At 29.5% G+C, this 21,576-nt stretch overlaps 2 protein-coding genes across 5 annotated transcripts; one reads left to right on the top strand and one right to left on the bottom strand.

The window, feature by feature from the left end:
* Positions 1-10,548: 10,548 nt before the first annotated feature.
* On the top strand, positions 10,549-12,503 carry LOC117916138 (glucan endo-1,3-beta-glucosidase 14). Its single transcript, XM_034832003.1, has 3 exons — positions 10,549-10,678; positions 11,099-12,147; positions 12,258-12,503. Exons 1-3 carry the CDS (start codon positions 10,564-10,566, stop codon positions 12,324-12,326), a joined length of 1,233 nt encoding a protein of 410 aa, XP_034687894.1. The 5' UTR covers positions 10,549-10,563; the 3' UTR covers positions 12,327-12,503.
* A 1,806-nt stretch (positions 12,504-14,309) lies between these two features.
* Positions 14,310-18,761, bottom strand: LOC117916139 (30S ribosomal protein S9, mitochondrial). 4 transcript variants are annotated; one of them, XR_004651515.1, is made up of 5 exons: positions 18,189-18,761; positions 16,403-16,843; positions 15,863-15,943; positions 14,904-15,259; positions 14,310-14,541 (listed from the first exon to the last, which is right to left on the bottom strand). XR_004651515.1 is itself a non-coding variant. In XM_034832006.1 (5 exons), the coding sequence occupies exons 1-4, from the start codon at positions 18,646-18,648 to the stop codon at positions 15,168-15,170; spliced, it is 1,074 nt and encodes a 357-aa protein (XP_034687897.1). In that variant the 5' UTR covers positions 18,649-18,761; the 3' UTR covers positions 14,694-15,052; positions 15,158-15,167. The 4 variants fall into 4 exon arrangements, 3 of the variants coding, with proteins under 3 accessions (XP_034687897.1, XP_034687896.1, XP_034687895.1); XM_034832006.1 differs by lacking the exon at positions 14,310-14,541 and having other exon boundaries at positions 14,694-15,052; positions 15,158-15,259; XM_034832005.1 differs by lacking the exon at positions 14,310-14,541 and having other exon boundaries at positions 14,702-15,052; positions 15,148-15,259; positions 18,189-18,760.
* Positions 18,762-21,576: the final 2,815 nt, after the last annotated feature.

Here is a 21,576-nt window from a genome sequence, read left to right as displayed (position 1 = left end):
AAGGAAATAAATCTTTCAATTAAAGTTGAAAGAAAATTGAAAAAAAAAAAATTATGTTGTTGGCGATTTTCTTTAATGAACCTAACAAGCTACTAAAAATCAAGGAACAAAATTTTTTAAATTAAACAAATCAAATCTTAGATTTGAAATTTAATTTCCTAATTTCACTTATAAATAATGATAACTTCCTTCAATAAGAACTTTGGATCGATAAAAATGACTCCACACAAAAAAAATAAGCTTCACAAAGAAGAAAAGGTTTTACAAAATCTCCCACAAATATGAGAAATTGTAAATCTCCCTACAAGTCCAAGAAATCATAAAAGTACTACACATGTATTCTTCATCTTTTGACAAAATCATTTGGAAATAAGTCATTTTAGGTATTCGATTGACTTTCAAAACAAAGAAAACATCTTCATTGTCTACACACACAATCTTCGTCACTCAAAAAGTTCATTCGGGATTGATTCACTTATAACCCTTAATTGATCTTCAAAATCAAGAAAACACTTTCATTGTTTGCTTTCAAATAACGATCAAAGTCAAAGAATTAGAGGGAAATATTCTTTTGTAAAAGAGTATTACCACAAAAAATTTATCCTCACAATTATTAATTTTATTAAAAATTTTGTTTTGCATATATATTTTTCTATAGTTTTACTTATAGGAATTCACGAAAATTTGTTGGTATAACAACAAATTGATGGTACATTTTCAATTCCTATGAAAAAATAGATATTTTTCAATACCTACAAAATATATATATATCCACAGAAAGAAAGACTTTTTTTTTTTTAAATGTCACTCATTTCCTAAAAATATTATTTTTAATCATTAATTTCTTATCAAGAATGTTTTTTTCCTCTTTCTCCAACTTCAATTTTGTTTTTTTTTTAAAAAAAAAATTTAATGAAAAATAATCCAACCATCTTTGATCTATTCTATTCTACACCACCAACAATCAAATAAGCTTTTCTTTTCTTTTCACCTTCTTCTTCTTCTTTTTTTTTTTTGATTTGATAGCTCCATCTTCTAAAAGAAGAGGGCCATGTTCTCATAATGCTTGACCCAATTTAATTAAGCATAGTTTTGTATTGTGTTTGCTTAAGATTCAATAAAATAATCGTAATGATATTAAATTATAATCTATTTACATTAGTTCAACTGTATAATCATCTTAGTTGTTAATTTCATCTTTATAATTATGGTTGTTATTATAATAAGAAGAATTAATAGTAATGATGAACAAAGTCAATGACACCAAAGATTAAGCCCACTACCAATTTCCTAACTTAACTTTAGTTATCATTTGAGCCAAGAAAGGTTCCAATAGTTAACTTGTATATTCAATTTTCTAAAGCGAGGAGATCCAAGTTCTAACGAACCTCTTGGAATGTCTTGATCACCCTTCATTATTAAAGAATAGATGCTATTTTATTTTCTTTATAAAAAAAAAATCATGATTTTCAAAGATATAATTAAAATAAATGAAGGAAGAATTAACCATAAATTCTCAACAATATTTTTACTTTTCTACTTTATATTATTTAATCTTTTTACTTGTGAGTTGCTTTTTGAAACCATATAATATATATATCATCCAAGTACAAATTGTCACATAGTTAAAAAGGCTTCATTAATTCATCCCTTATGAATAATTATGTCCCACTTCTTCGTATTCATATCTCATTTATTTGTACTTTGATTTTATTTTTGTTATCTGAATCGCATTTCTTTATATTTTCATTCAATGGTCCAAATTTATCATACGCTTCAACAATCTAGATTTTGAGTTTAGTGTAATATTGATTTGATATCATAGAATTTTCCTTTATATGAAGGTTAGATATATTATTGGGAATTTGAGGTGAGGTATACTCGAGACATGTTTCTCTTAGGAGATTGATGCCATAAAGGACGAATTAAAATTCATGTATAAAAATCATGTTTGAAATGTAGTTGAATTACTTGAAAAGCTTAAACCAATTGATTGTAAATGACTTTTCAAAATCAAATGAGGCTTCAAAGGAAAGATAGAAAATCATAAGGTTAGACTTGTTATAAAAAGATTTACTAAAAAAAGAAAAAAATGACTATCAGAAAACATTCTCTCATGTATCTAAAAAAAGACTCCTATAGAATCCCCATGACATTAGTAAGTTATTTTGATTTAGAGTTACATTATATGGATGTAAAAATAATTTGTTTGAATAAGAATCTTATATATATATAAATCAATTTAAAGGTTTTGAAGAAAATGGAAAAGTTAAGAGAAATCTAGGATGCAAATTAAAGAAGTCCATAAATGAGTTAAAACAAACTTCCTAATAACAATATTCACAATTTAGCTACTTCATTATATTTTTTTTGGATTTAATCCATGTATATATATATATATATATATATATATATATATAAAGGTCAGTGGAAGCAAGTTCACATTCTTACTGTTTTATATGGATGATGTTTTGCTTTCTAGTAATGATACAAATTTACTTAAGGAAACTAAAGATTTTCTTTTTGAAAACTTTAATAGGAAGGACTTAGGTTAAGTATCTATGATTAGAATTAAAACCTTTCATGAAAGAGATAAGATGCAAAATTGCCTAATTGAAGCAGTGCCCATATTTTTAAAATAGAAAAATTCAATTTTGATCAATGTTCAAAAAATAAAGTCAAGAAGAGCAAAATGAAAAAGATTTTATATGCTCATGTTGTTGGAATAAGCTTCATGTACACTTAAACTTACAATCACCCTGATATTTGTTTTGTAGTTGAAATGTCGGAAAAATTTTAAAGCAATTTAGTATGGGATGACTAGGTTACTACTAAAACAAGTAATGTGATATCTATAAAGAACTATTGAAAAACTTGTTGCAATCAAATATCTAGATTATTCATATTATGTTGGATGCCTTGATAGTAGGAAATCAACATTTGAATATATTTTTCTATTTATTGATAAAATTATTGAAAGAATTGTATACCCTATAAAACCAATAGATAATTTTTTTTTTTTTTTATGTATTTCATGGGTACAAATTATATATATCATAATTGATGATTTTTGTCTAGATTATACTTTATAAAAATCATCTTGATAATAAATATTGTTAACAATGAGATATGATTTCTAATTTTATCATAATCTTTAAAAAAAAATGTTCATAATTTATAAACTTTTCATGGACAACATGTTTATTAAAAGTTGTCATGAGTTGTACTACTTATATACCATAGATTGATAAGTTTTAATCACTTGAATGGAAACTCTTATAAGTAAACTTCTTGAGTGATTATAAGGTGATGATCTAGACTACTATAGACAACTTTCAAACATCTAGATGTTATATTAAAATTTGTTCTGTTTAATGTTACATAAAGCCCTTTGACTTAAAGATGTTAGTAAGTTTTATATTAGACTTTGTATAACTTTGATATTGCCATCGGTTGCTGTCTAATGGCATATTATACACAAACATGTTAGATTTTATAAATGATATATGAAAACTGGTGGATATCTAATAAATGATCTATTAATTTTATAGTAGAAGAGAATATTCAAGATTATGTTACCTATAAATTTGATTGAAATACTAATCGGTCGGTTTAAAAAGAATATTTAACAAGTGTATATAGTTGTAAAGTATATTGTATATTTTGAATTTCTAAATTATTATTATTTTTTTAAAAGTCCAATTATAAAATGTAACATGCTTGCAAGTTTGGGTAATGATAATTATTTTAGTCTGGCCTAATAAACTTGTAAAGGAATATATATATATGTGTGTGTGTGTGTGTGTGTGTTATTCTTTGAATGAAATTGTTTATAATTGACAATTCTATTTTAAATAAACTTACTAAATATGTAAGGATCTTACAAAGGTCTCATGTCATATGTTCTATTTTGCCTTATTAATACAATGAGTCTAAAAGTAACCCATAAATGAAGTCACAAAAAGTTAATGAAATATCATGGTTATTGTTATGCTTGTAAGTAGATAAAAGTGTATCATGATTTTAAAATCAACTTTTGGAAGATATGTATAGGGCATGTCTAGTAATTGTTTTATGATGTTTAGTATAACAAAAAGTTGTTTGAAAACTTGAAATATTTTTAAATATGTTTTAAAAATAATTTTTATATTAGTATTTTATTTTTAATCATCTTACATATTTGTATAATTATTTTTTAAAACAATCATCAGAAAACATATTAAAACAACTAAAAAATGTTATTTGAAAACATTCTGTTTGTTGTTCTTAAAAATAGAAAATAGAAAACAGTTTATGTTATTAAACATGTTTTCTTGTTTTTATATTTTGGAAAATAGAAAGTTGTTTTCGAAAACAATTGTTAAACAGACTCATAGTTTTCCTATCTCTTCTTGTCTCTCTCAAAATTCTAAATATCTAGTACGAAACTAGAATAGCATGCATGTGGGCTTCTTAAAGGTTTTGCACTTGTGAAATCAAAATGAAGTAAAAAGAATATTTTGTTTATAATCAGAAAAATTTCTTTCGAGTTTTTCTAATAGTGATTTCAGGGCCTCTACACGTGATACATTAAATCATGTTAGCCTATTCTTTAAATACAAAAGTAACTGAAATTAGTCTTCTATTAAAAGTGTCATTAATTAAGACTTTAAATTTCAAATGCACGTTAAAATTCTTTACTTCTTTTATTGGGACAAAATCTCTGGAAATAATATTTAGCTTAAAAACATTTGAAACCTATTAGGATTTTAGATCGAAAAGACAAACAAGACATCAAATATCTAAATCTTTTTAGCATATTCTTCAAATGCAAAGCAAATGAAAATGATTTTCGATTTTAAATTTAAAGTTTTAAAATGACAATAAAACTACATTTGACCACACATTGTGGATAATATACATACACAAATTAGAAATGCTTCTTTTATACATGAATTGTTGATGCTATATATAGTAAAATGAAATGTCATGGATTCCAATAGTTGACCAATAACACATTGCCACATGGCCGTTTGCCCAACACAAGGAATAATGTAGGTCTGTATCCATCCGACTGTGTGTTTTGTACTATCACATGTACACTACGCGCGCCTAATGGCCACAGGTGATGGATGCCTAAAGAGTGGTCCTGTCTCATCGGAATGAGAGAATATTTGCTAAGTGGGTGCTAGTAGTACCTTTCCTTTCAATGCACAAGAAAGGAGAGAAGGATCACTCCTCTTTACGCTTTAGCCTTTAGTTCATGGAAGCAACCTTTAGAGCCCCCACAGAGAAGCGAGGGGGCCATCTCATTTCATTAGTTTGTGGAGGTAATCTCTCAAAAGTCTTTGTGAATCTAACCTCATATGAAGAGAAGTCTCAACACCACCTCCTTATCAAGATGGTTTGGAGATCCCTGTCAACATGGTGGTCATCCACTTGATTCCTATAATCATGTACTCTCACATAAGCGTCTCATAAGATTGTGGAATCAAATGGATAAACATCTTTTATAGAGTTAAACAAACTTTCAAACTCAATTAAAAGTCGACTTTAATACTATTTATAATAACTTACTTTTAATTGTATAAATATTATTTGTTTTAAAGTCAAAAAACTTTCATAATTTTAAAATATATTTATAAATTGAGAGACTTACATGTATTGTTGGGAGCTTCACTCGATGCGGGATATCACAGAAATAGTGAGGAATAGGGCAGGGGAGGCAGGAGATGAGGTGGTTATGGCGGTTGGTGTGACGACCGACCATCAAGCCCTTCTAGTCAAGGCTCTTGGTTAGGTAGATGGAGTGGCGGAGTGATTGAGAAAGCCACCTCCAAGTATCAAAAGCACATGTCCTTGGAAAACCAATGTTTGGTCTAAAGCTAATGTGCGACAGGTCTAACCCATGTTGCTGAGCTGGGAACAAAAGCCCTTCATTAGTTATACCTATCCATCAGTTAGGTGTTGATACTCAACTAATTTCTACATTCTATATTTATAAGGTTGGAAAATATTATTATTATATTTAAAATTACATTATTTTTATTATTAATAATTAATTAATAAAATATTTTAATATAATACTAATAATTATTATTTTATATTCAATTGAATAATTATTAAAAAAATTATTAATTTTAATCTTCAATTTTGTATTGAAAATTAATTATAAAATAATAAAGTAATTTATTTTTTTATTTCTTTATTTTTTTAATTAATAAGAAATGGTTTTCAAATTAGGACTAAAATGGTTAAATTTTAAATTATAGAATAAATATTTTAAATTTCAAAGGTTATCTAATAAAATTAATTTAAAATTAAAATAAAATTAAAATTATTTATTTTTAAAAATAATTTAATACACTCAAATATTTAAAAAAATTACTAAAATAAATCCATAACGATTTTAACTTTTTTCAAGTTTTCAAATAAATTAATTATAATTTAATTTAATTTAGGAAAAATTGATATGGTCAAAGTAGTTGTGATTCAATTAAAAATATTATTTTAAAAATATATTAAAAAAATAACGTCGAAGTGAAATAAACAAGAAAGGTATTAAATGAAGTTTAAAAATTAAAATATTTATTATTTATTGTAAAAAGAAGAAAAAGAATACAAAACTAAATTAGTTTCTATTTTTAAAATTTTTGATTAATTTAATTAAATCAAAGATAAAATTCAAGATAAAAGTTCAAATATTTTTTAAATCAATATCTAATTTGATATAAAATAAATTTTTTTATATGATATAAATATATCCAACATAAACATCATTTATACTTTTTATAGATAATGTCCACAATAAATAATAATTCTTTTATATATTGGATTTAATATATAAAATTAATAAAAAATTTAAATAATTTTATTATTATAAAAATATTATTAGTTAAGAATAATATTAAAAAAAAAAACCATCTCCTAAAGAGAGGATTTTAAAATATGAGACAAATTACCATAATTTTATAAATATTTTCTTCACTACCTTCCATGTAATTATCAAATTCCTTGGAGCAAACAATGAGCAAATCCTTAGAAAAATGGGAAATCATGTAATCATGCCCCATATAAAAAAATTACATTTTTTATAACTTTTATTTTTTATTTTTAAAGGATATGTATTTTGAGAAAAATAACCCTCATGCATTCAAATAGTGAAAATAATCAACATTCCAAATTTACCCTCAAACCCTTTTTCATATGCCGATAATTATCACATTTTTTTCCTTTTTCCTTTTTCCACTCTTCTATAATATCTCGATATATATATATATATATATATATATATATATAATTTTTAAATATTTCATCTTTCTGTATTTATTGATTTTAATTATGTATGGGTATTTTAAACATAAGATAATAATATATAATAATAATTAATGAGAATAAATTTAATATAAAAATAAATATATGATTAATAAATTTAAAGATTCAGGACATAAAATTTTCTATATTTCTGCTAAATAAAAAATTTACTTATTTTATAAATCTTATTATATTGTCATATTATTTTATTGTTTATATATTTTTTAAATTTTAAATTTTTATTTGAAAATCACAATAGATGATTATAGTTTTAGTTTTTTCCTTATAAATTTAACTTACATATGGTTTTAATTTTATTTTTTTGATTAAAATGTTTAATATTTTTAATTAAGGAAGACAAAATCTCGTTGTGATTTTAACAGTTTGTTTTATTAAAAATTTTAATTTTTTATTTATATAAAATAAAATTAAAATATATTTTTCATAAAAGAAAATTGTATTTAATCATTTATATTAATTTTACTTAAAAATTAAAAATTTTGCATACTAAAATTAAGCATTGATAAACATAACTTTTGAAAAAGAGGTACCATTCTTTTATGAAAAAAAATAACACTAAAGTGTGTCAAAAGTATAATTTAACACATTTTAGTGTTACTTTTTTATAAAAGAGTGGTACTAATTATTGTATTGATCAATGCGTAATTTTAGTATACAAAAAAATTAATTTTTAATAAAATTAAGAGAAAATTAACATAAATGTTTAAGTATAATTTTTTATGAAAAATATATTTTATTTTTATTTTATATAAATAAAAATTTTCAAATTTTAACAAAGCAAAATGTTAGAATCACAATCAAATTTTCATCTTTTTTTAAGTAAATACTCTTTAAGTAAAAAGTTAAATTTGTTCATTATGTACTTATTTTTATATTAATTTTTTTCTCATTAATTTATTATTATTATTATTGTTATTATAGGTTTTAAAATGTTGATAAATAATTAAAATTAAAAGATGAAAGAGTGAAAAAAATGAAATTAAAAATCAAAAGGTAAAATGAAGAAAGAAGGAAAAAAATAATAAAACTTAATGAGAATAAATTTAATATAAAAATAAATTCATAATTAACAAACTTAAAGATTTAGGACATAAAATTTTTTATATTTATGTTAAATAAAATATTTATTTTATTTTATAAATCTTATTATATTTTTATATTATTTTATTGTTTATATATTTTTAAATCTTAAATTTTTCGTATGAAAATCACAATAGATGATTATAGTTTTAGCTTTTTGTTTATGAATTTATTTTTAACATACTTTAGTATTACATTTTTATATAAAAAAAATGTGTTACTTTTTACGCACTTTAGTATTACTATTTTTTCATAAAAGAGTGGTATTGATGGTTGTGTTGATTGATGTGCAATTTCGGTATACAAAAATTTTAATTTTTAATAAAATTGAGAGAAAATTAACATAAATGATTAAATACACTTTTTATGAAAAATATATTTTATTTTTTTATATAAAAAAAATTTTAAAAATAACAAAGCAAAATGTTAGAACCATAATCAATTTTTTTTTTTTATCTTTTTTAATTAAAAATATTAAACATTTTAACTAAGAAAAAAGCAAAAACCATGATCAAGTTAAATACCCGTAAATAAAAAGTTAAATTCGCTTATTATATATTTATTTTTATTATTATTTATTATTATTATAGGTTTAAAATGTTGATAAATAATTAAAATCAAAAGATGAAAGAGTGAAAAAGATGAAATTAAAAATCAAAAGCTAAAATGAAGAAAGAAGGAAAAAAAAATGTGACATGTTGGTTTGCCACATGTCAAGCTTAAAGACATTGATAAGTAGAGTAAAAAAAAAAAATTCAATATGATCTTTTTGATTTGTCTTGTCAATTTTATTTCTCAAAAAAAAAAAGAAAAGTATAGTAGTTGACAACGGGTTACGGAGAGAAGAAAAGTTTAACGGTAATCTTAAAATTTTTATTCCTATTACCATTAAAGTGCATGCTTATTGAATTACTTTTTAGAAGTTCTTAAAAAAATCTTTTTTTTAATATACCTTTACAAGTTCTTCCAAAGAAGAAATCATTATGATTTTTTAACTTATCATGTCAATCTTTCTTTTCAAAAAAAAAAAAAAAAAAGAAAGGCATGGTAATTGACAACACGTCGAAGAGAAGAAAAGTTGAAGGGTAACTATCGAAAAATATAATTAATTAAAGGTATTTTTAAAAAGTGTAAGTAATCGAATTATATTATATTTTTATTTATTTCTTCTTTCGTACCTAATCACCGTTTATTTGTATTTTAATTTGGTTCTTTGTATCTATTCTTATTGCTTGTATATTAAATTATTTATATCTTCCTTCAATAAAATAATAACGAAGATTAAGAGTTCCATAATCATCTCTTTCATGCCTTAGTTTTTTTCTATTCAATCATTCATGCACACTCCAAGTCTCTTAGATAAATTCCTTGAGCTCTAGAGCTCTTCTCTTCATTGCCTCGATGTTGAGACCACCACCACTTTTTCAATAATATATTTATAAAAATTAATTTAGTACTTATGATAATTAAAAAAAAAAAAAAATCTATGATAATTTGTCAGATACCACTCGATCTAATTATATCATATTTTTTGAAAAAAAAAATTCAATATAAATTTTGAAATTTAAAATTATATTTTATAAAGAGGATTGTAAACCCACAGTCCAAGGTTACCGACTCGCCGCGTATACAGGGTGGCTATGGCTTAAAATCTGACAGCCGAGCTTTCCATTCCCACCCATCTCTCTTCAAAGCCTACTTGATTTCCCATGTCGGTAAGTACCTGCAAGCCTGTTCCCTTCTCATTTCTAGAAAAAAAAAATAATAATAATTTTAAAAAATATAAAAAAATCTTACCCCAGGGCATGGAACCATCACATTTGAAAGGAAAACAATTGGATTACTATCACAATACCATTGAAGTAGGAAGGTTTAAAAATATTTTTGAAATCATAGTTAGTTCTATGATTTTAAGGATATTTCTAAATTTTTTTGAAATGACAGTTAATAACTATAATTCTATGATTTTAAGGATATTTTTAAAATTTTTAAAATCACACAAATGGTTTTATAGACCGAAAAAAAGAAAAAAGAAAAAACACCATGTGAATGATTACGGAGATAGAAATTATCAACGAATATTTTGAGATGGGTACTATTCTTACCATTTTTTTAAACTCTGCTACAACTCTCATCTGAAATTCTAATTCTATAAAGGGCTGACTAGAAATGACACTCATACGTTGTTGGCTATCTGCTCAGACCTTGATGCCTGGAAAAAGGGACTCCATGCCTACCTCTTCCCTTGTTTTCACATCTTTTTTCTTCTTTCTTATTCTTTCAGGTTTGTTCTTTCTCCCATGCCTTGGTTTTATCCTAACTAAAGGCGAAAACTACTTCTTCCTTTTTCAAGTCTTGAGCTTGGTTTTTGTTTTTTGTTCATTTGTAACAAACAATATATGATTATGATATTAGGAGATTGGAGATTGAAGATTTTCCCCTGATCCCAGTCGAGAAACTAGCTCAATTTGTTATTGCTCCCCGGAGAGGCCTTCAATCTTTTATAAGAGTCTCTGTTCAATCTTTTATGAGGGTCTCCTTACTATACATTATTTGTTTCTGCAATTGTTGAATATGTAGGTTTATACAGATTTCAAGAACTAATCTCTTGGGTTTTTGTACCTGTTTCTTTGAAAATCTTGGTTTCTCTTGTTTGTCAGTTCTGCAATTATTTGTCAGATTTCAATAGCTCCTCTTTTTGCAGATTCAGTTGGGCTAATCCACGGCATTGGAGTAGGAATCAACTATGGGCAGATTGCCAACAACCTGCCATCTCCCTCCCGTGTGGCCGTGCTCCTAAAATCACTGAACATCAGCAGAGTAAAGCTGTATGATGCTGATCCCAATGTTCTAAGAGCCTTCTCCAATTCTGATGTTGAGTTCATCATTGGACTTCCTAATGACAACCTTGCAGCCATGACTGATCCCACCAAAGCCCAAGCTTGGATTCAGCAGAATGTTCAACCCTTTCTTCCCCAGACCAAGATCACCTGCATTACAGTTGGGAATGAGATCTTATCCGGCACCGATAAGCAGTTAATGTCGAATCTCCTACCTGCAATGCAGTCAGTACATAGTGCTCTTGTAAGCCTGGAGCTAGATGACCAAGTGGGTGTTGTAACTGCCCATTCACTGGCCATCTTGGCTGAATCCTTCCCTCCTTCCTCAGGTTCTTTTAGGCAGGATCTTGGAGGATATCTCCAACCCCTTCTCAATTTCCATTCTCAGATCAATTCCCCATTTCTGATAAATGCATATCCCTATTTTGCATACAAGGATAACCCAGATGAAGTGTCATTAGACTATGTCCTTTTTAGGCCTAACCAGGGAACAACAGATCCAGTCACAAATTTGAAGTATGATAATATGCTGTATGCTCAAATTGATGCTGTTTATTCAGCAATCAAAGCCATGGGGCATACTGATATTGTGGTTAGGATATCAGAAACCGGTTGGCCATCTAAAGGGGACTCCAATGAGGCTGGAGCCACAAGGGATAATGCAGGAATATATAACGGCAATTTATTGCAGAGAATAGCAGAGAACCAAGGCACTCCTGCAAGACCATCTCTCCCCATTGACATCTATGTGTTTGCTCTTTTCAATGAGGATCTCAAGCCTGGCCCAACATCAGAGAGGAACTATGGGCTCTACTACCCTGATGGTACCCCTGTTTATGATATTGGATTGCAAAGTCAGCTTCCACAGATAGCTTCTGCAGCTTTTTACATCGACTCGGCCTCCACCAGAAATGTAAGAGCCACACTATCCCTTATCCCTTTTCCTACATCTTTCCATGATTTAGCGGAGCCCAACTCTGTCTTGTTCTAATGCCATTTCCTCTGCTTTCTCCTATCATGCAGGCTGTGTCCATCGTCAGTCTTCTCATCTTTGTCACACTATGTTTAATCATTGTCCGAGAGGGCCTGTAAAATTCAAATTAGAACACCAAACCAAGGAAAGAGCGTTTTGTGGGAGACTATTCAAATCTCCCTATTGTTGCAAGAGGAGATTTTAGAAGGTCAGAAGCTCAATTCTTTCTTAGTTTCGTCACATCAGAAGTTCCATTTTTTAACTAGTAGGACAAAAAATAAAAAAAAAAAAAAAAATATAGCAGCAATCAGTAGAGTTAGTGAGGAAAAATTCATAATTTTTTTTTTTTTTTTTTTTGCTTTCTTTTTTCACTTCTATCAAAATTGGAAACTAGTATGGCCAGTTTTTTTATATATGGTGCAAGAGATATCAAAGGAAAACAGAGCAAAGTATGGTCAAAATATGGCTTGCCATGGTTTGTTTAATTGTGGGTGCTGGGCCTCCATGCCTTTTTCACAACTTGCTATCATGCATGTGAATCTTTCAGTGAGCAAAATTCTTCCATGTCTTCAGCCATACAAAAGTCCATAATGGCTTCTATCAGGAAAAGAACCCACAAAGTGTCTTTCGGTAGTCCCCGTCCATCTTTCTTTTTTCTTTTTACCAAGGGGAATGGGCATATATCAAACCTCATTAGTTTTGGTCCATGATGATGAATCATGAATCCCATCTTTAAAGAGGATTTCCTCTGTCCCTTTGCATTTTTCTTCTCGATCGTCGAATGAGGAATTTACAGCATCAGCCACCACAAAAGAGGTAGTGGAGTTATCCCCTTGTCAACCTCACATCCTTGTATCTTATACGAAAAGCCACCCATGATTAATTAATCTTGGCTGCTAAAATGTCACTGGCATCTTTCTTGGCTTTCCACTTTTCAAATATTTGGCCTCGGCCTAATAGACACTTTGTTCCCTCCATATGCCCCCACCATGATTCAGACACCACTGAGCCCAAAACCAAGCTGTAACTTCCTGTGTATTCACACCTCCAGGTCCAAGTTGATCAGCTCTGCAATCTCGTTTGCTTTCACAACATTATTGAGGATTAAGTGTCTGACATGAATTCCTCTTAGTATAGTGAAATTATTGAATGTGTAGCATCAAGTGGAAGCAAGATTGTAACAGAATGAACGTGATGGGGTTGGGGTGGGGGGGGTGGTTGTGTCTTCTTCACTTCAACATCATAGAGTCACTCACCTTGGCCGGCCCAATGATGATTGGCCTTAGAATCCCGAATGGTCCAATGAGGATAAGATTGACAGATAGGCCAATCCAAAAGACGATTCAGCATATAGTGACTGCCTAGCTACCTCCCATGTTTGATCCCCGATTGCCACTCATAACTAGCATTTCTTTAACCACCCACCCATTCAGCTTGTCTTGTGCCCAACTTCATTGTGATTAATACATTCCACCATGTGGTTGGAGAGAGGGAAAAAAACAGAGTGAGAAATCGAAAATTTTGAAGGAATAAAAGTGAAGATCACTGTGGGTGAAGTGTGATAATTTTAAGAAACACAACTAATAATGGACGTGCTCAAGAACTTGACTCTCTAATTCATAGCATATGTACCCTACTCTTGAGTTCTTGTATATAGTTAAAGACAAAGAGAAATAGTTTTTGTTTTTTATTTTTTAAAAACATTTTTGGTCCTTTAGTAGCAGATTAGCAATTAAATGTAGTGAATGCAAACCTAACTCAGACCGCATCTCTGGCTCTGACATGGAAGATATGGAAGATGTGGACAGGTAATGGGGGGGTTCATGAACTAATTAGCAGTGAGATTAAATATATTATGATGGACGGTCAAGCCCAGTTATTCAATCTGGGTTGTGGGCCACTTTGATATGTAAAGGTGTGGGGCCTGCCTTATATTTGTCAACTGTTTGGCTGCCGAGAAAACCTGGCGGCCCAAATGGAGACGGCTCATCATCCCTAAGGTTGGTTGGGGTTGGTGGTTTTTGTCCAACTTTACTTTTGTATTAAATTATTAATTAAATAATGTTGGGTTGACAGCATTACTTGCTGTCTAAAAAATAAAATAAAGTAAAATAAAGTGGGTTATATTTCTATAGAAATATTATTAATTACATAAATCCATTGCTGGGCCTGGACACAACATTCCAGGTTCAATTCCTGAGTAGTCTGAGCCCACATTACATCTCCATCTCATAAAACAAGGCTTGCAGTCTCCATTTCACCAAAAGATCAGACCCAACCCAAGACTTGCATGGCTAAAAGAAAGTTGAATCCAAGATCCTAATGCATCAAGGTCTGTTTGGCATGAGAGAACAGGTATGAAAATAGGATGAGAATGGTATAAATTATAATCCCACATAAAAAGGAAGAATCAAAATCCTAGTCAAAATGGGATTTGGTATTTTCACAACAATTTTTTTTTTATTCCTATAAAACAATCCAACATATTAATGAATGAAAAAGAAATGGATTTATTCTCCATTCCAGCATTCCAACATGACCCAAATGTCTGATACCATCGGGCTTAGATAGCATAGCTGCCCTGCTACACCATGTGGAGAGTGTGGTCTAGACTACTTTCAGAACTACCCAATCAACAACGAAACTCAAAGCAAGTGTTGTGAGTTTTGAAAGCATAATAATCAATCAGCACTAACCTTAAGAAATTAAAGCATTTTGTGAGATACAGAGAGAAGTCTGCTCCAGCAGGAAACAGCTAAAAGGACATTTATTTTTGGTTGAAAATATATCTTCACAGCTCTGCCAGGCAGTCTATTTTTGGGTGAAACAACTTGGGGGGGAACAGCTACAATAGGAAAGAGAAGTCAAGCCATCTGAATATCTGATCATTTCAAACAAAACTTATGGTGCCAAAGAAATGAAGTAATCCTTGTAACTTACAAAGAATAACCTTAAACCCATCAACGCTTGACCCATTGGTAGCTCTTTCTTGCTTTTGCTTTTCCAGGTTTTTTCCTTTCCACCACCCGGGGATCCCTTGTTAAGAAACCAGCTGGCAACACACATGACATTTTTAGCATGTGAAGGATATAAATAATGCAAGAGAACAAGCTCGCAATTCTATGTAGACGAATCAAAGAGAAATTTAGGCTATGTTTCATTCCCAAAAAATACCAAGGAAAATGGAAAAAAAAAATTGATAAGGAAAAAAAAAATTGGTAAGGAAAATGATTTTCTTGTGTTTAGCTACAAATGAAAAATACAAAAGAAAATCAACTATAATTAAAATTATTTACAACCATTCAACCTTTATATAAAATAAAAAAATAAATAAAATATTCTTTAAAAAGTATATAAAAATGAACTAACTTCAAACCTATTTTTTATTTTCTCACTTTTTCTTTCTTTCTATTTTTTTCGCTCTATTTCCTTTCCCTTCAATTTTCTCTCAAATTTTTCAAAAACTAAACATAGCATTAGGTTGATGGGCAAATTTGTTTGAGTCTATCACATAACTCCTACCCGAACCATAATGTGCACACATTCTACCATTTCTGGAAGATACACATATCATTGTATGTTGATGCATGGAAAATAATTGAAGCAAAGAGAATAAAAAGAAGAAAATGAAATAGTTTGCTTTCACAGGTTATACCTTCTCTGAGCTGAGGCCGTAATCCTGGTTCCCAGTTTTGCAAAGCCCTGCTGATCCCCAAACGAATTGCTCCAACTTGACCTGTTTCATGCATGAATTTAAAAGTTCAGGAATGCACAGAACAACAGAAAAAGCCAGTTCAAATTCAATTTCATGTATACAGATAAACAAATATTGTAATCCCACAAGGGATGGAAGATAGATAAGAGGGGTTTAAAAATATTGAGTTTTTAACCATTAGAGCCAGAAAAAATCAATGCTGAGGAAAAGAATAACACTACATTAACATGGTCAACAAAATTACCATGTACCCCAAAAACAAATACAGATAAAGAGCTGATTATGCAATTTTCCATCTCTTTAATGAGCATATCCATATTTAACCAACAGTAACACATGTTCAAACCAAAAACACAAATTTTCCAAAACTACTATCCAGAGAAAAAAGGAAAAAAGAAAAACAGAGTGGAATTACATAAGATAGGCAATGATAAGGCCCATACAAGATACTGATAATTAACTAAAAACAGTTATTCTCACCTGAGAGGCCACCTCCCTTCACAGTACAATTGACATCCCAAAGACCCAATGTCTTTGTTTCAGAGAAAGGTCGAAGAAGAGCAGCACGATGATCAAGCATTGGAAAATAAACATCAAATTGCTTGTCATTAATCATAAATTTTCCATCACCAGGCTGAACCCAAACACGGGCTATACTGCATTTCCTTCTTCCTGTTCCATAAGCCCTTCCCTTTTCATCTACTTGTCTAACTCGAGCTTTTGCAACTTCCTCCTGCTTCTGGCGCTCTATCTCAGCCCTGGTTGATTTTCTTGTATTTTTTTCATAACGAATGTCTTCGATCTCACTTAACGGGGGCAATCCCTCAACCCCTTCCAAGTCCTTCAGGGCAATCAAACTGTCAAGCATTGCATCAGTGATTCCAGATGCTGCAATAAGGTCACCAAATGCACGATTTGGACCTGCAAGTAGCATTGATCAATAAACATTCAGTGAAAAATTAAATAGATGACATGGTAAAGGGAAGTGATAATCACTCACTTATCATGACTGCATATAACAGACTTTGGTTAAATGTAGAAAATATATTCCAAACCGTACCTAATCATTTACAGGCTTGTGAATTTACTAAATGAATTGTCAAATTGCTGCCACATCAAAATTGTCATGGCACATGGTGAACCTAGAGGGCTATCCCACACTTATAAAGCCTAATCAGTCTGGATTCTTACATCTGTCAATTTTAGTTCTTCCATAAATTAATTCATCATGCCATTACCTAGAGGAAGGAAACACAAAAAGGTAATTCCATTTCGTAAGGCTTAAAATTTCAAGCAGTTTTTCAATCAAGCCCCTGCATAATTAAGTATAGTTGCAGAGACTCTATTAACAAACACAGGATAAAATTATCGTTCAACGCATTGATATGTCCATCAAATAGTATGTTAGCGCCAAATAGATGGTTTTTCCAGCCAGATCAAAATCACAAGTTACTGTCACATATATCAAAATATCACATATCAAAGATACTGAAATGTTTATCATGTCAACCAAGAGATATCAATTCCCCGATATATAAAAAATGTTACACATGGAAATCATCCATGCTTCAAAGTCACGGAATTAGTCATTGACTCGAAAGGGGGAGTGTGGAGTGCCTTTTTTTTTTCCTGTCTCTTTCCCTTGCTGAATATCTTTGCCTTAGTATGAAGGGTTTCTCATCCTTTATTCTAATAAAACTCTGTTCCCTATAAAAAGGTACCCATAACACTGGTTATCGGTAATTAAAGAATCAAAAGAAGGAAAAAAAAAAAAAAAAAAAAGATCATTTGAGTTGTCAGATGGAATACTAGGTGTATAAGATAACAAATATTCAAAGATAAAATTAAAATTGGAAAATTATGGAAAAGAAGGAATGCATTTTTCAAAAGAAAACCTGACCAATATGATAAGAGAATGTGGAACTGCATGCTCATCCTAAATTTACCTAACTTGAAATAATGTTCGAATGAGGGGACTTTTTTGTTTTTTGGAACATTGAATTTAATGCTCCAAGTTTTTTTTGTTTTTTTATTTTTCGATTTATTTATATTTGATTATTAGTCATCCTTGACATTAAAGGGGAGCATATATATTACAGTGAAAAGTGAGTTCAAATAGTAGTAATATGGGATGAAAAAACCGGTGATGAGAAGCATTTTGCAGTTGGCTGTTGGAGAAGATGCTTTGCAATTTTATACCGACTTGGGCAACTTCATTTGCAATTTGGATTGGGCTGGGATAGAAAGAAGAAAATTGGAAACTTACCTTTGAGCACAGCAGAAAGAGCTGACTCTTCCTTCTCAAGAAGCTCTTTGCTCCCGTCACCCTCAATGGTAGTCTCACCTCCCACAGCACGAACCTCCTCCTGCAATTCCCATCCAAAGTCCAACACGTTACCTTTCTCTCCCTCCTCTTCGAAGGTCCACGGCGAATCCTTCAACCACGACTCATCCTCAGCCGGAGCCGCACCGCCCTCGTCGGTGAGTCCGGCAAGCGTTCCAGCCTCTTGGCCCACGATGGAATCACCATTTCCGTCGTATTCCTGAGAAATTTTCCAGGAATTGAATGTGGAGCGATCTTTAGTGTTATTGTCGTTGTTGTTGTGATTGGTGGAGAAGAATCTTGGGAGGGTGAACTTAGGGTTTGGAGGGTGTGATTGGGATTTGGTGGAGAGTAGAGTTAAGAGACGGAAATTAGAGGGTTTGGAAACGAAGCGAGCCAGCATTGTTGAGAGAGAGAGGGGAACTGGTTGAGTTTGCTAGGGTTTAAGGCCTGAGATTTTGAACGACGGGGTGAGTTTGGTTGGGATTGCAGTGTGGAGGCTCCCTCAGATGGCTTTGGTGTTCATCCAAACTGGGCTAGGCTGGACTTGAAAGAGGTTGACAAGCCCAAGTCCAAGCCCAAGCCCAAAATGTCGAGTCCAATAAGTTACAGAGGAGAGGTTTAGGGAGTGGGTTGGGTCGAGTGGTTAATAGTTAAGCCTATTGTTTACTTTTTCCCTATTTTTTTATCATTTAATACATTAAAATAAATATTTTCATAACATTTTATAAAAATTAAATAATTTATTTACTAAAAATTCGTAATTTGTTTCATGCATCTTTCTTATCTTATCAACCTTTTTCATTTTTTTATTCTTTAATATATTATTATTTTTAAACAATTTTAAATAATTTATTCATTTACGTATCCTTCTATTTTCATATTGTTGTAAACCTTTTCTTTCCCTTTTTTAATATATATGTTTTTAATAAATCAATTAAACAATTTATTTCCTAACCTTCTTTCCCATATTTCTTTATGATTTTTGTATATTAATATATAGTTTCATTAATTTTTATATATATAAAAAAAAAAGTAATTAATTTTGCTCACTATACCCATTGTACAATCATTTTGCTCATTTTTTCATATCTTAAATTTTAATTCATATGGGGATTGTTATATTTAGTTTAAAATTTATGGTTTTTATATTTATTTTATTTATTAGTTTTATTTGTTTTTTAACCAGAATTTTTTTGGAAAAAAGTGAGTCTCCAATATGACATACCCGGTGCTATCCACTCTTCCTCTATTTCTTTAAGTTAAAATAAAGTATGAAGTTATTGATATAAAAGAACAATAATGTTTTTATTTTTTTTATTATTATCTTAATTGATTTTGACGAGCAATGGGTGAAATTTTATTTCTAGAATAAAATTTTACAATTATTTGATTCTAAATATTGTTATATCTGCGGATAATAATGTCAATTAACTTTGTATAAAAGATATATTTTCTTTTAAGGGAGCACATTTACATGTCATCTTTTTTAATTCTATTTTTATTAATATAATAATTAATTAGAAGAATTGTGTTTTAGACCCAATTGGGCCCAAAAATTAAGATTTGGTTCATAAAAGTTGCATAATTGATGGAAAGAATATGAAATGTGAAGAGACCATACACCCTTCAAAACTATTTTGAGTATTTTCTATCACATTGTTTGACAATTTTTTTTTTTAATTTTTTTAATAATTATTCTAAAAATTTATTATTTTTAGAAAACTAATTTTTTTAAAAAAAAAATATGTTCTAAAAATATATTATTTAAAAAATAATTTTGACATATTTTTAGTTATTTTTTACATACATAATTTAAAAATATATATATTTTTAAGATGTTTAATTTTTAAATAATAATAATAATTTATTTTTATTTTTTTTGGAAAATGATGTATTTTTTTCCAAATTACTAAATTAAATTAAAATTTATTGAGGTTTACAAAAAGAATAAAATTTAAATTAATGTTTTTCTATTTTTTTTTTCATAGTCAATAAAGGTCAATTTTGGAAATATAAAAAAATCATATCCTTCTTCTCAATTTTCACACTTTCTCTAGGTCTTGGACTTAAATAGTAAACTTATATGGACCAAAACTTAATTTTTGGGTCCAACTAGGTCCAAAACACAGTTGTCCCTAATTAATTTATTATATTATTATTGATTATTGAAATTTAGGTCAAATAGACCCATATTTTCATTGATTAGATGTTAATATTTTTATGACATCCTTTTCTCTTGCTCCACCTAATTTTTTTTCCTTATTCATCCCATCTTCCCACTTTAGGTTTAAAGAAAAAAAAAATGAAAGCAACAAAATGAGAGGAAGGGAAAAAAAAAAAAGTAAAAGAAAAAAAAAAGGAATGTCACTTATTTCCTACAAGAACTTTGAAAAAAACAAAAAAAGAAAAAAAAAAAAAAAGAGGAAGGCCAATAATCCAGTGTTTAAATTCGGGTCTACCAAAACCTTTTATCATCCTTTTCTGCTTTCACTTCTCAACTTTCTTGTGTATAGATTCCAAAGAATGTACAAGATGCCTCATGAGTTCCAAAGTGGAGAAATGTGGTGCTTAAGGAGATGAGAGCACTTTTAGACATGGGAAATTGAAGACCTATAGAGAGGAAAAACCACAATGGAAATGGGTGTTCACTACCAAATACAAGTCAAATGGGCCTGTAGAGAAATATAAAGTGAGATTGGTGGCCAAAGGTTTCACATAAACCTATGACATCAATCACTTGGAGACCTTTTGCACCCATGGCGAAGCTAAATATTGTAAAAGTACTTTTATCATTTGCAACAACCTTGGATTGACATTTACAACAATTAAATGTTAAAAACGCCTTCTTGAATGGAGATTTGGAAGAAGTCTATAAAGATCCTTCATCGGGGTTTGAACAAGGGTTTGGATCAAAGGTGTAGGTTAAGAAAATAATTGTATGGTCTCAAACAATCACTAGGAGAGTGGTTTGAAAAAATTACTTGATTGGTAAAAAAACAAGGGTACAATCAAGCTGAAATCGATCACACTATGTTCATCAAGCACTCAAGATATGGAACTGTGACTATTTTGATAGTGTATGTGCATGACATCATACTCACAGGTGATGATGAGAATGAGATTAATTGGTTGAAGACTTGTCTAGCAATAGAATTTGAGATCAAAGACTTGGAATCCCTAAAATATTTTCTTGGAATGAAGGTGGCTTGGTTTAAGAGAGGGATTGCAGTCTTCCAATGAAAGTATATCCTAGATCTACTCAAAGAGATTAGGATGAGTGGCTACAAACCTGCAGACACACTAATTGATCCTAACAAAAAACTCGAAG

This window comes from Vitis riparia, chromosome 6 (genome assembly GCF_004353265.1).
Source record: "Vitis riparia cultivar Riparia Gloire de Montpellier isolate 1030 chromosome 6, EGFV_Vit.rip_1.0, whole genome shotgun sequence".
Lineage (NCBI taxonomy): Eukaryota > Viridiplantae > Streptophyta > Magnoliopsida > Vitales > Vitaceae > Vitis > Vitis riparia.
Note: the sequence above shows the minus strand (reverse complement) of the source record. Positions and strands in the feature narration are given on the sequence as shown.

Coding starts and splice junctions, on each gene's coding strand:
- LOC117916138 (XM_034832003.1), top strand. CDS start 10,564: ATGACACTCATACGTTGTTGGCTATCTGCTCAGACCTTGATGCCTGGA. Junction 10,679..11,098: donor CTTCTTTCTTATTCTTTCAG/GTTTGTTCTTTC, acceptor CTCTTTTTGCAG/ATTCAGTTGGGCTAATCCAC. Junction 12,148..12,257: donor ACTCGGCCTCCACCAGAAAT/GTAAGAGCCACA, acceptor CCTATCATGCAG/GCTGTGTCCATCGTCAGTCT.
- LOC117916139 (XM_034832006.1), bottom strand. CDS start 18,648: ATGCTGGCTCGCTTCGTTTCCAAACCCTCTAATTTCCGTCTCTTAACT. Junction 16,844..18,188: donor TCTTTCTGCTGTGCTCAAAG/GTAAGTTTCCAA, acceptor TGCTACTTGCAG/GTCCAAATCGTGCATTTGGT. Junction 15,260..15,862: donor ACGGCCTCAGCTCAGAGAAG/GTATAACCTGTG, acceptor GTGTGTTGCCAG/CTGGTTTCTTAACAAGGGAT.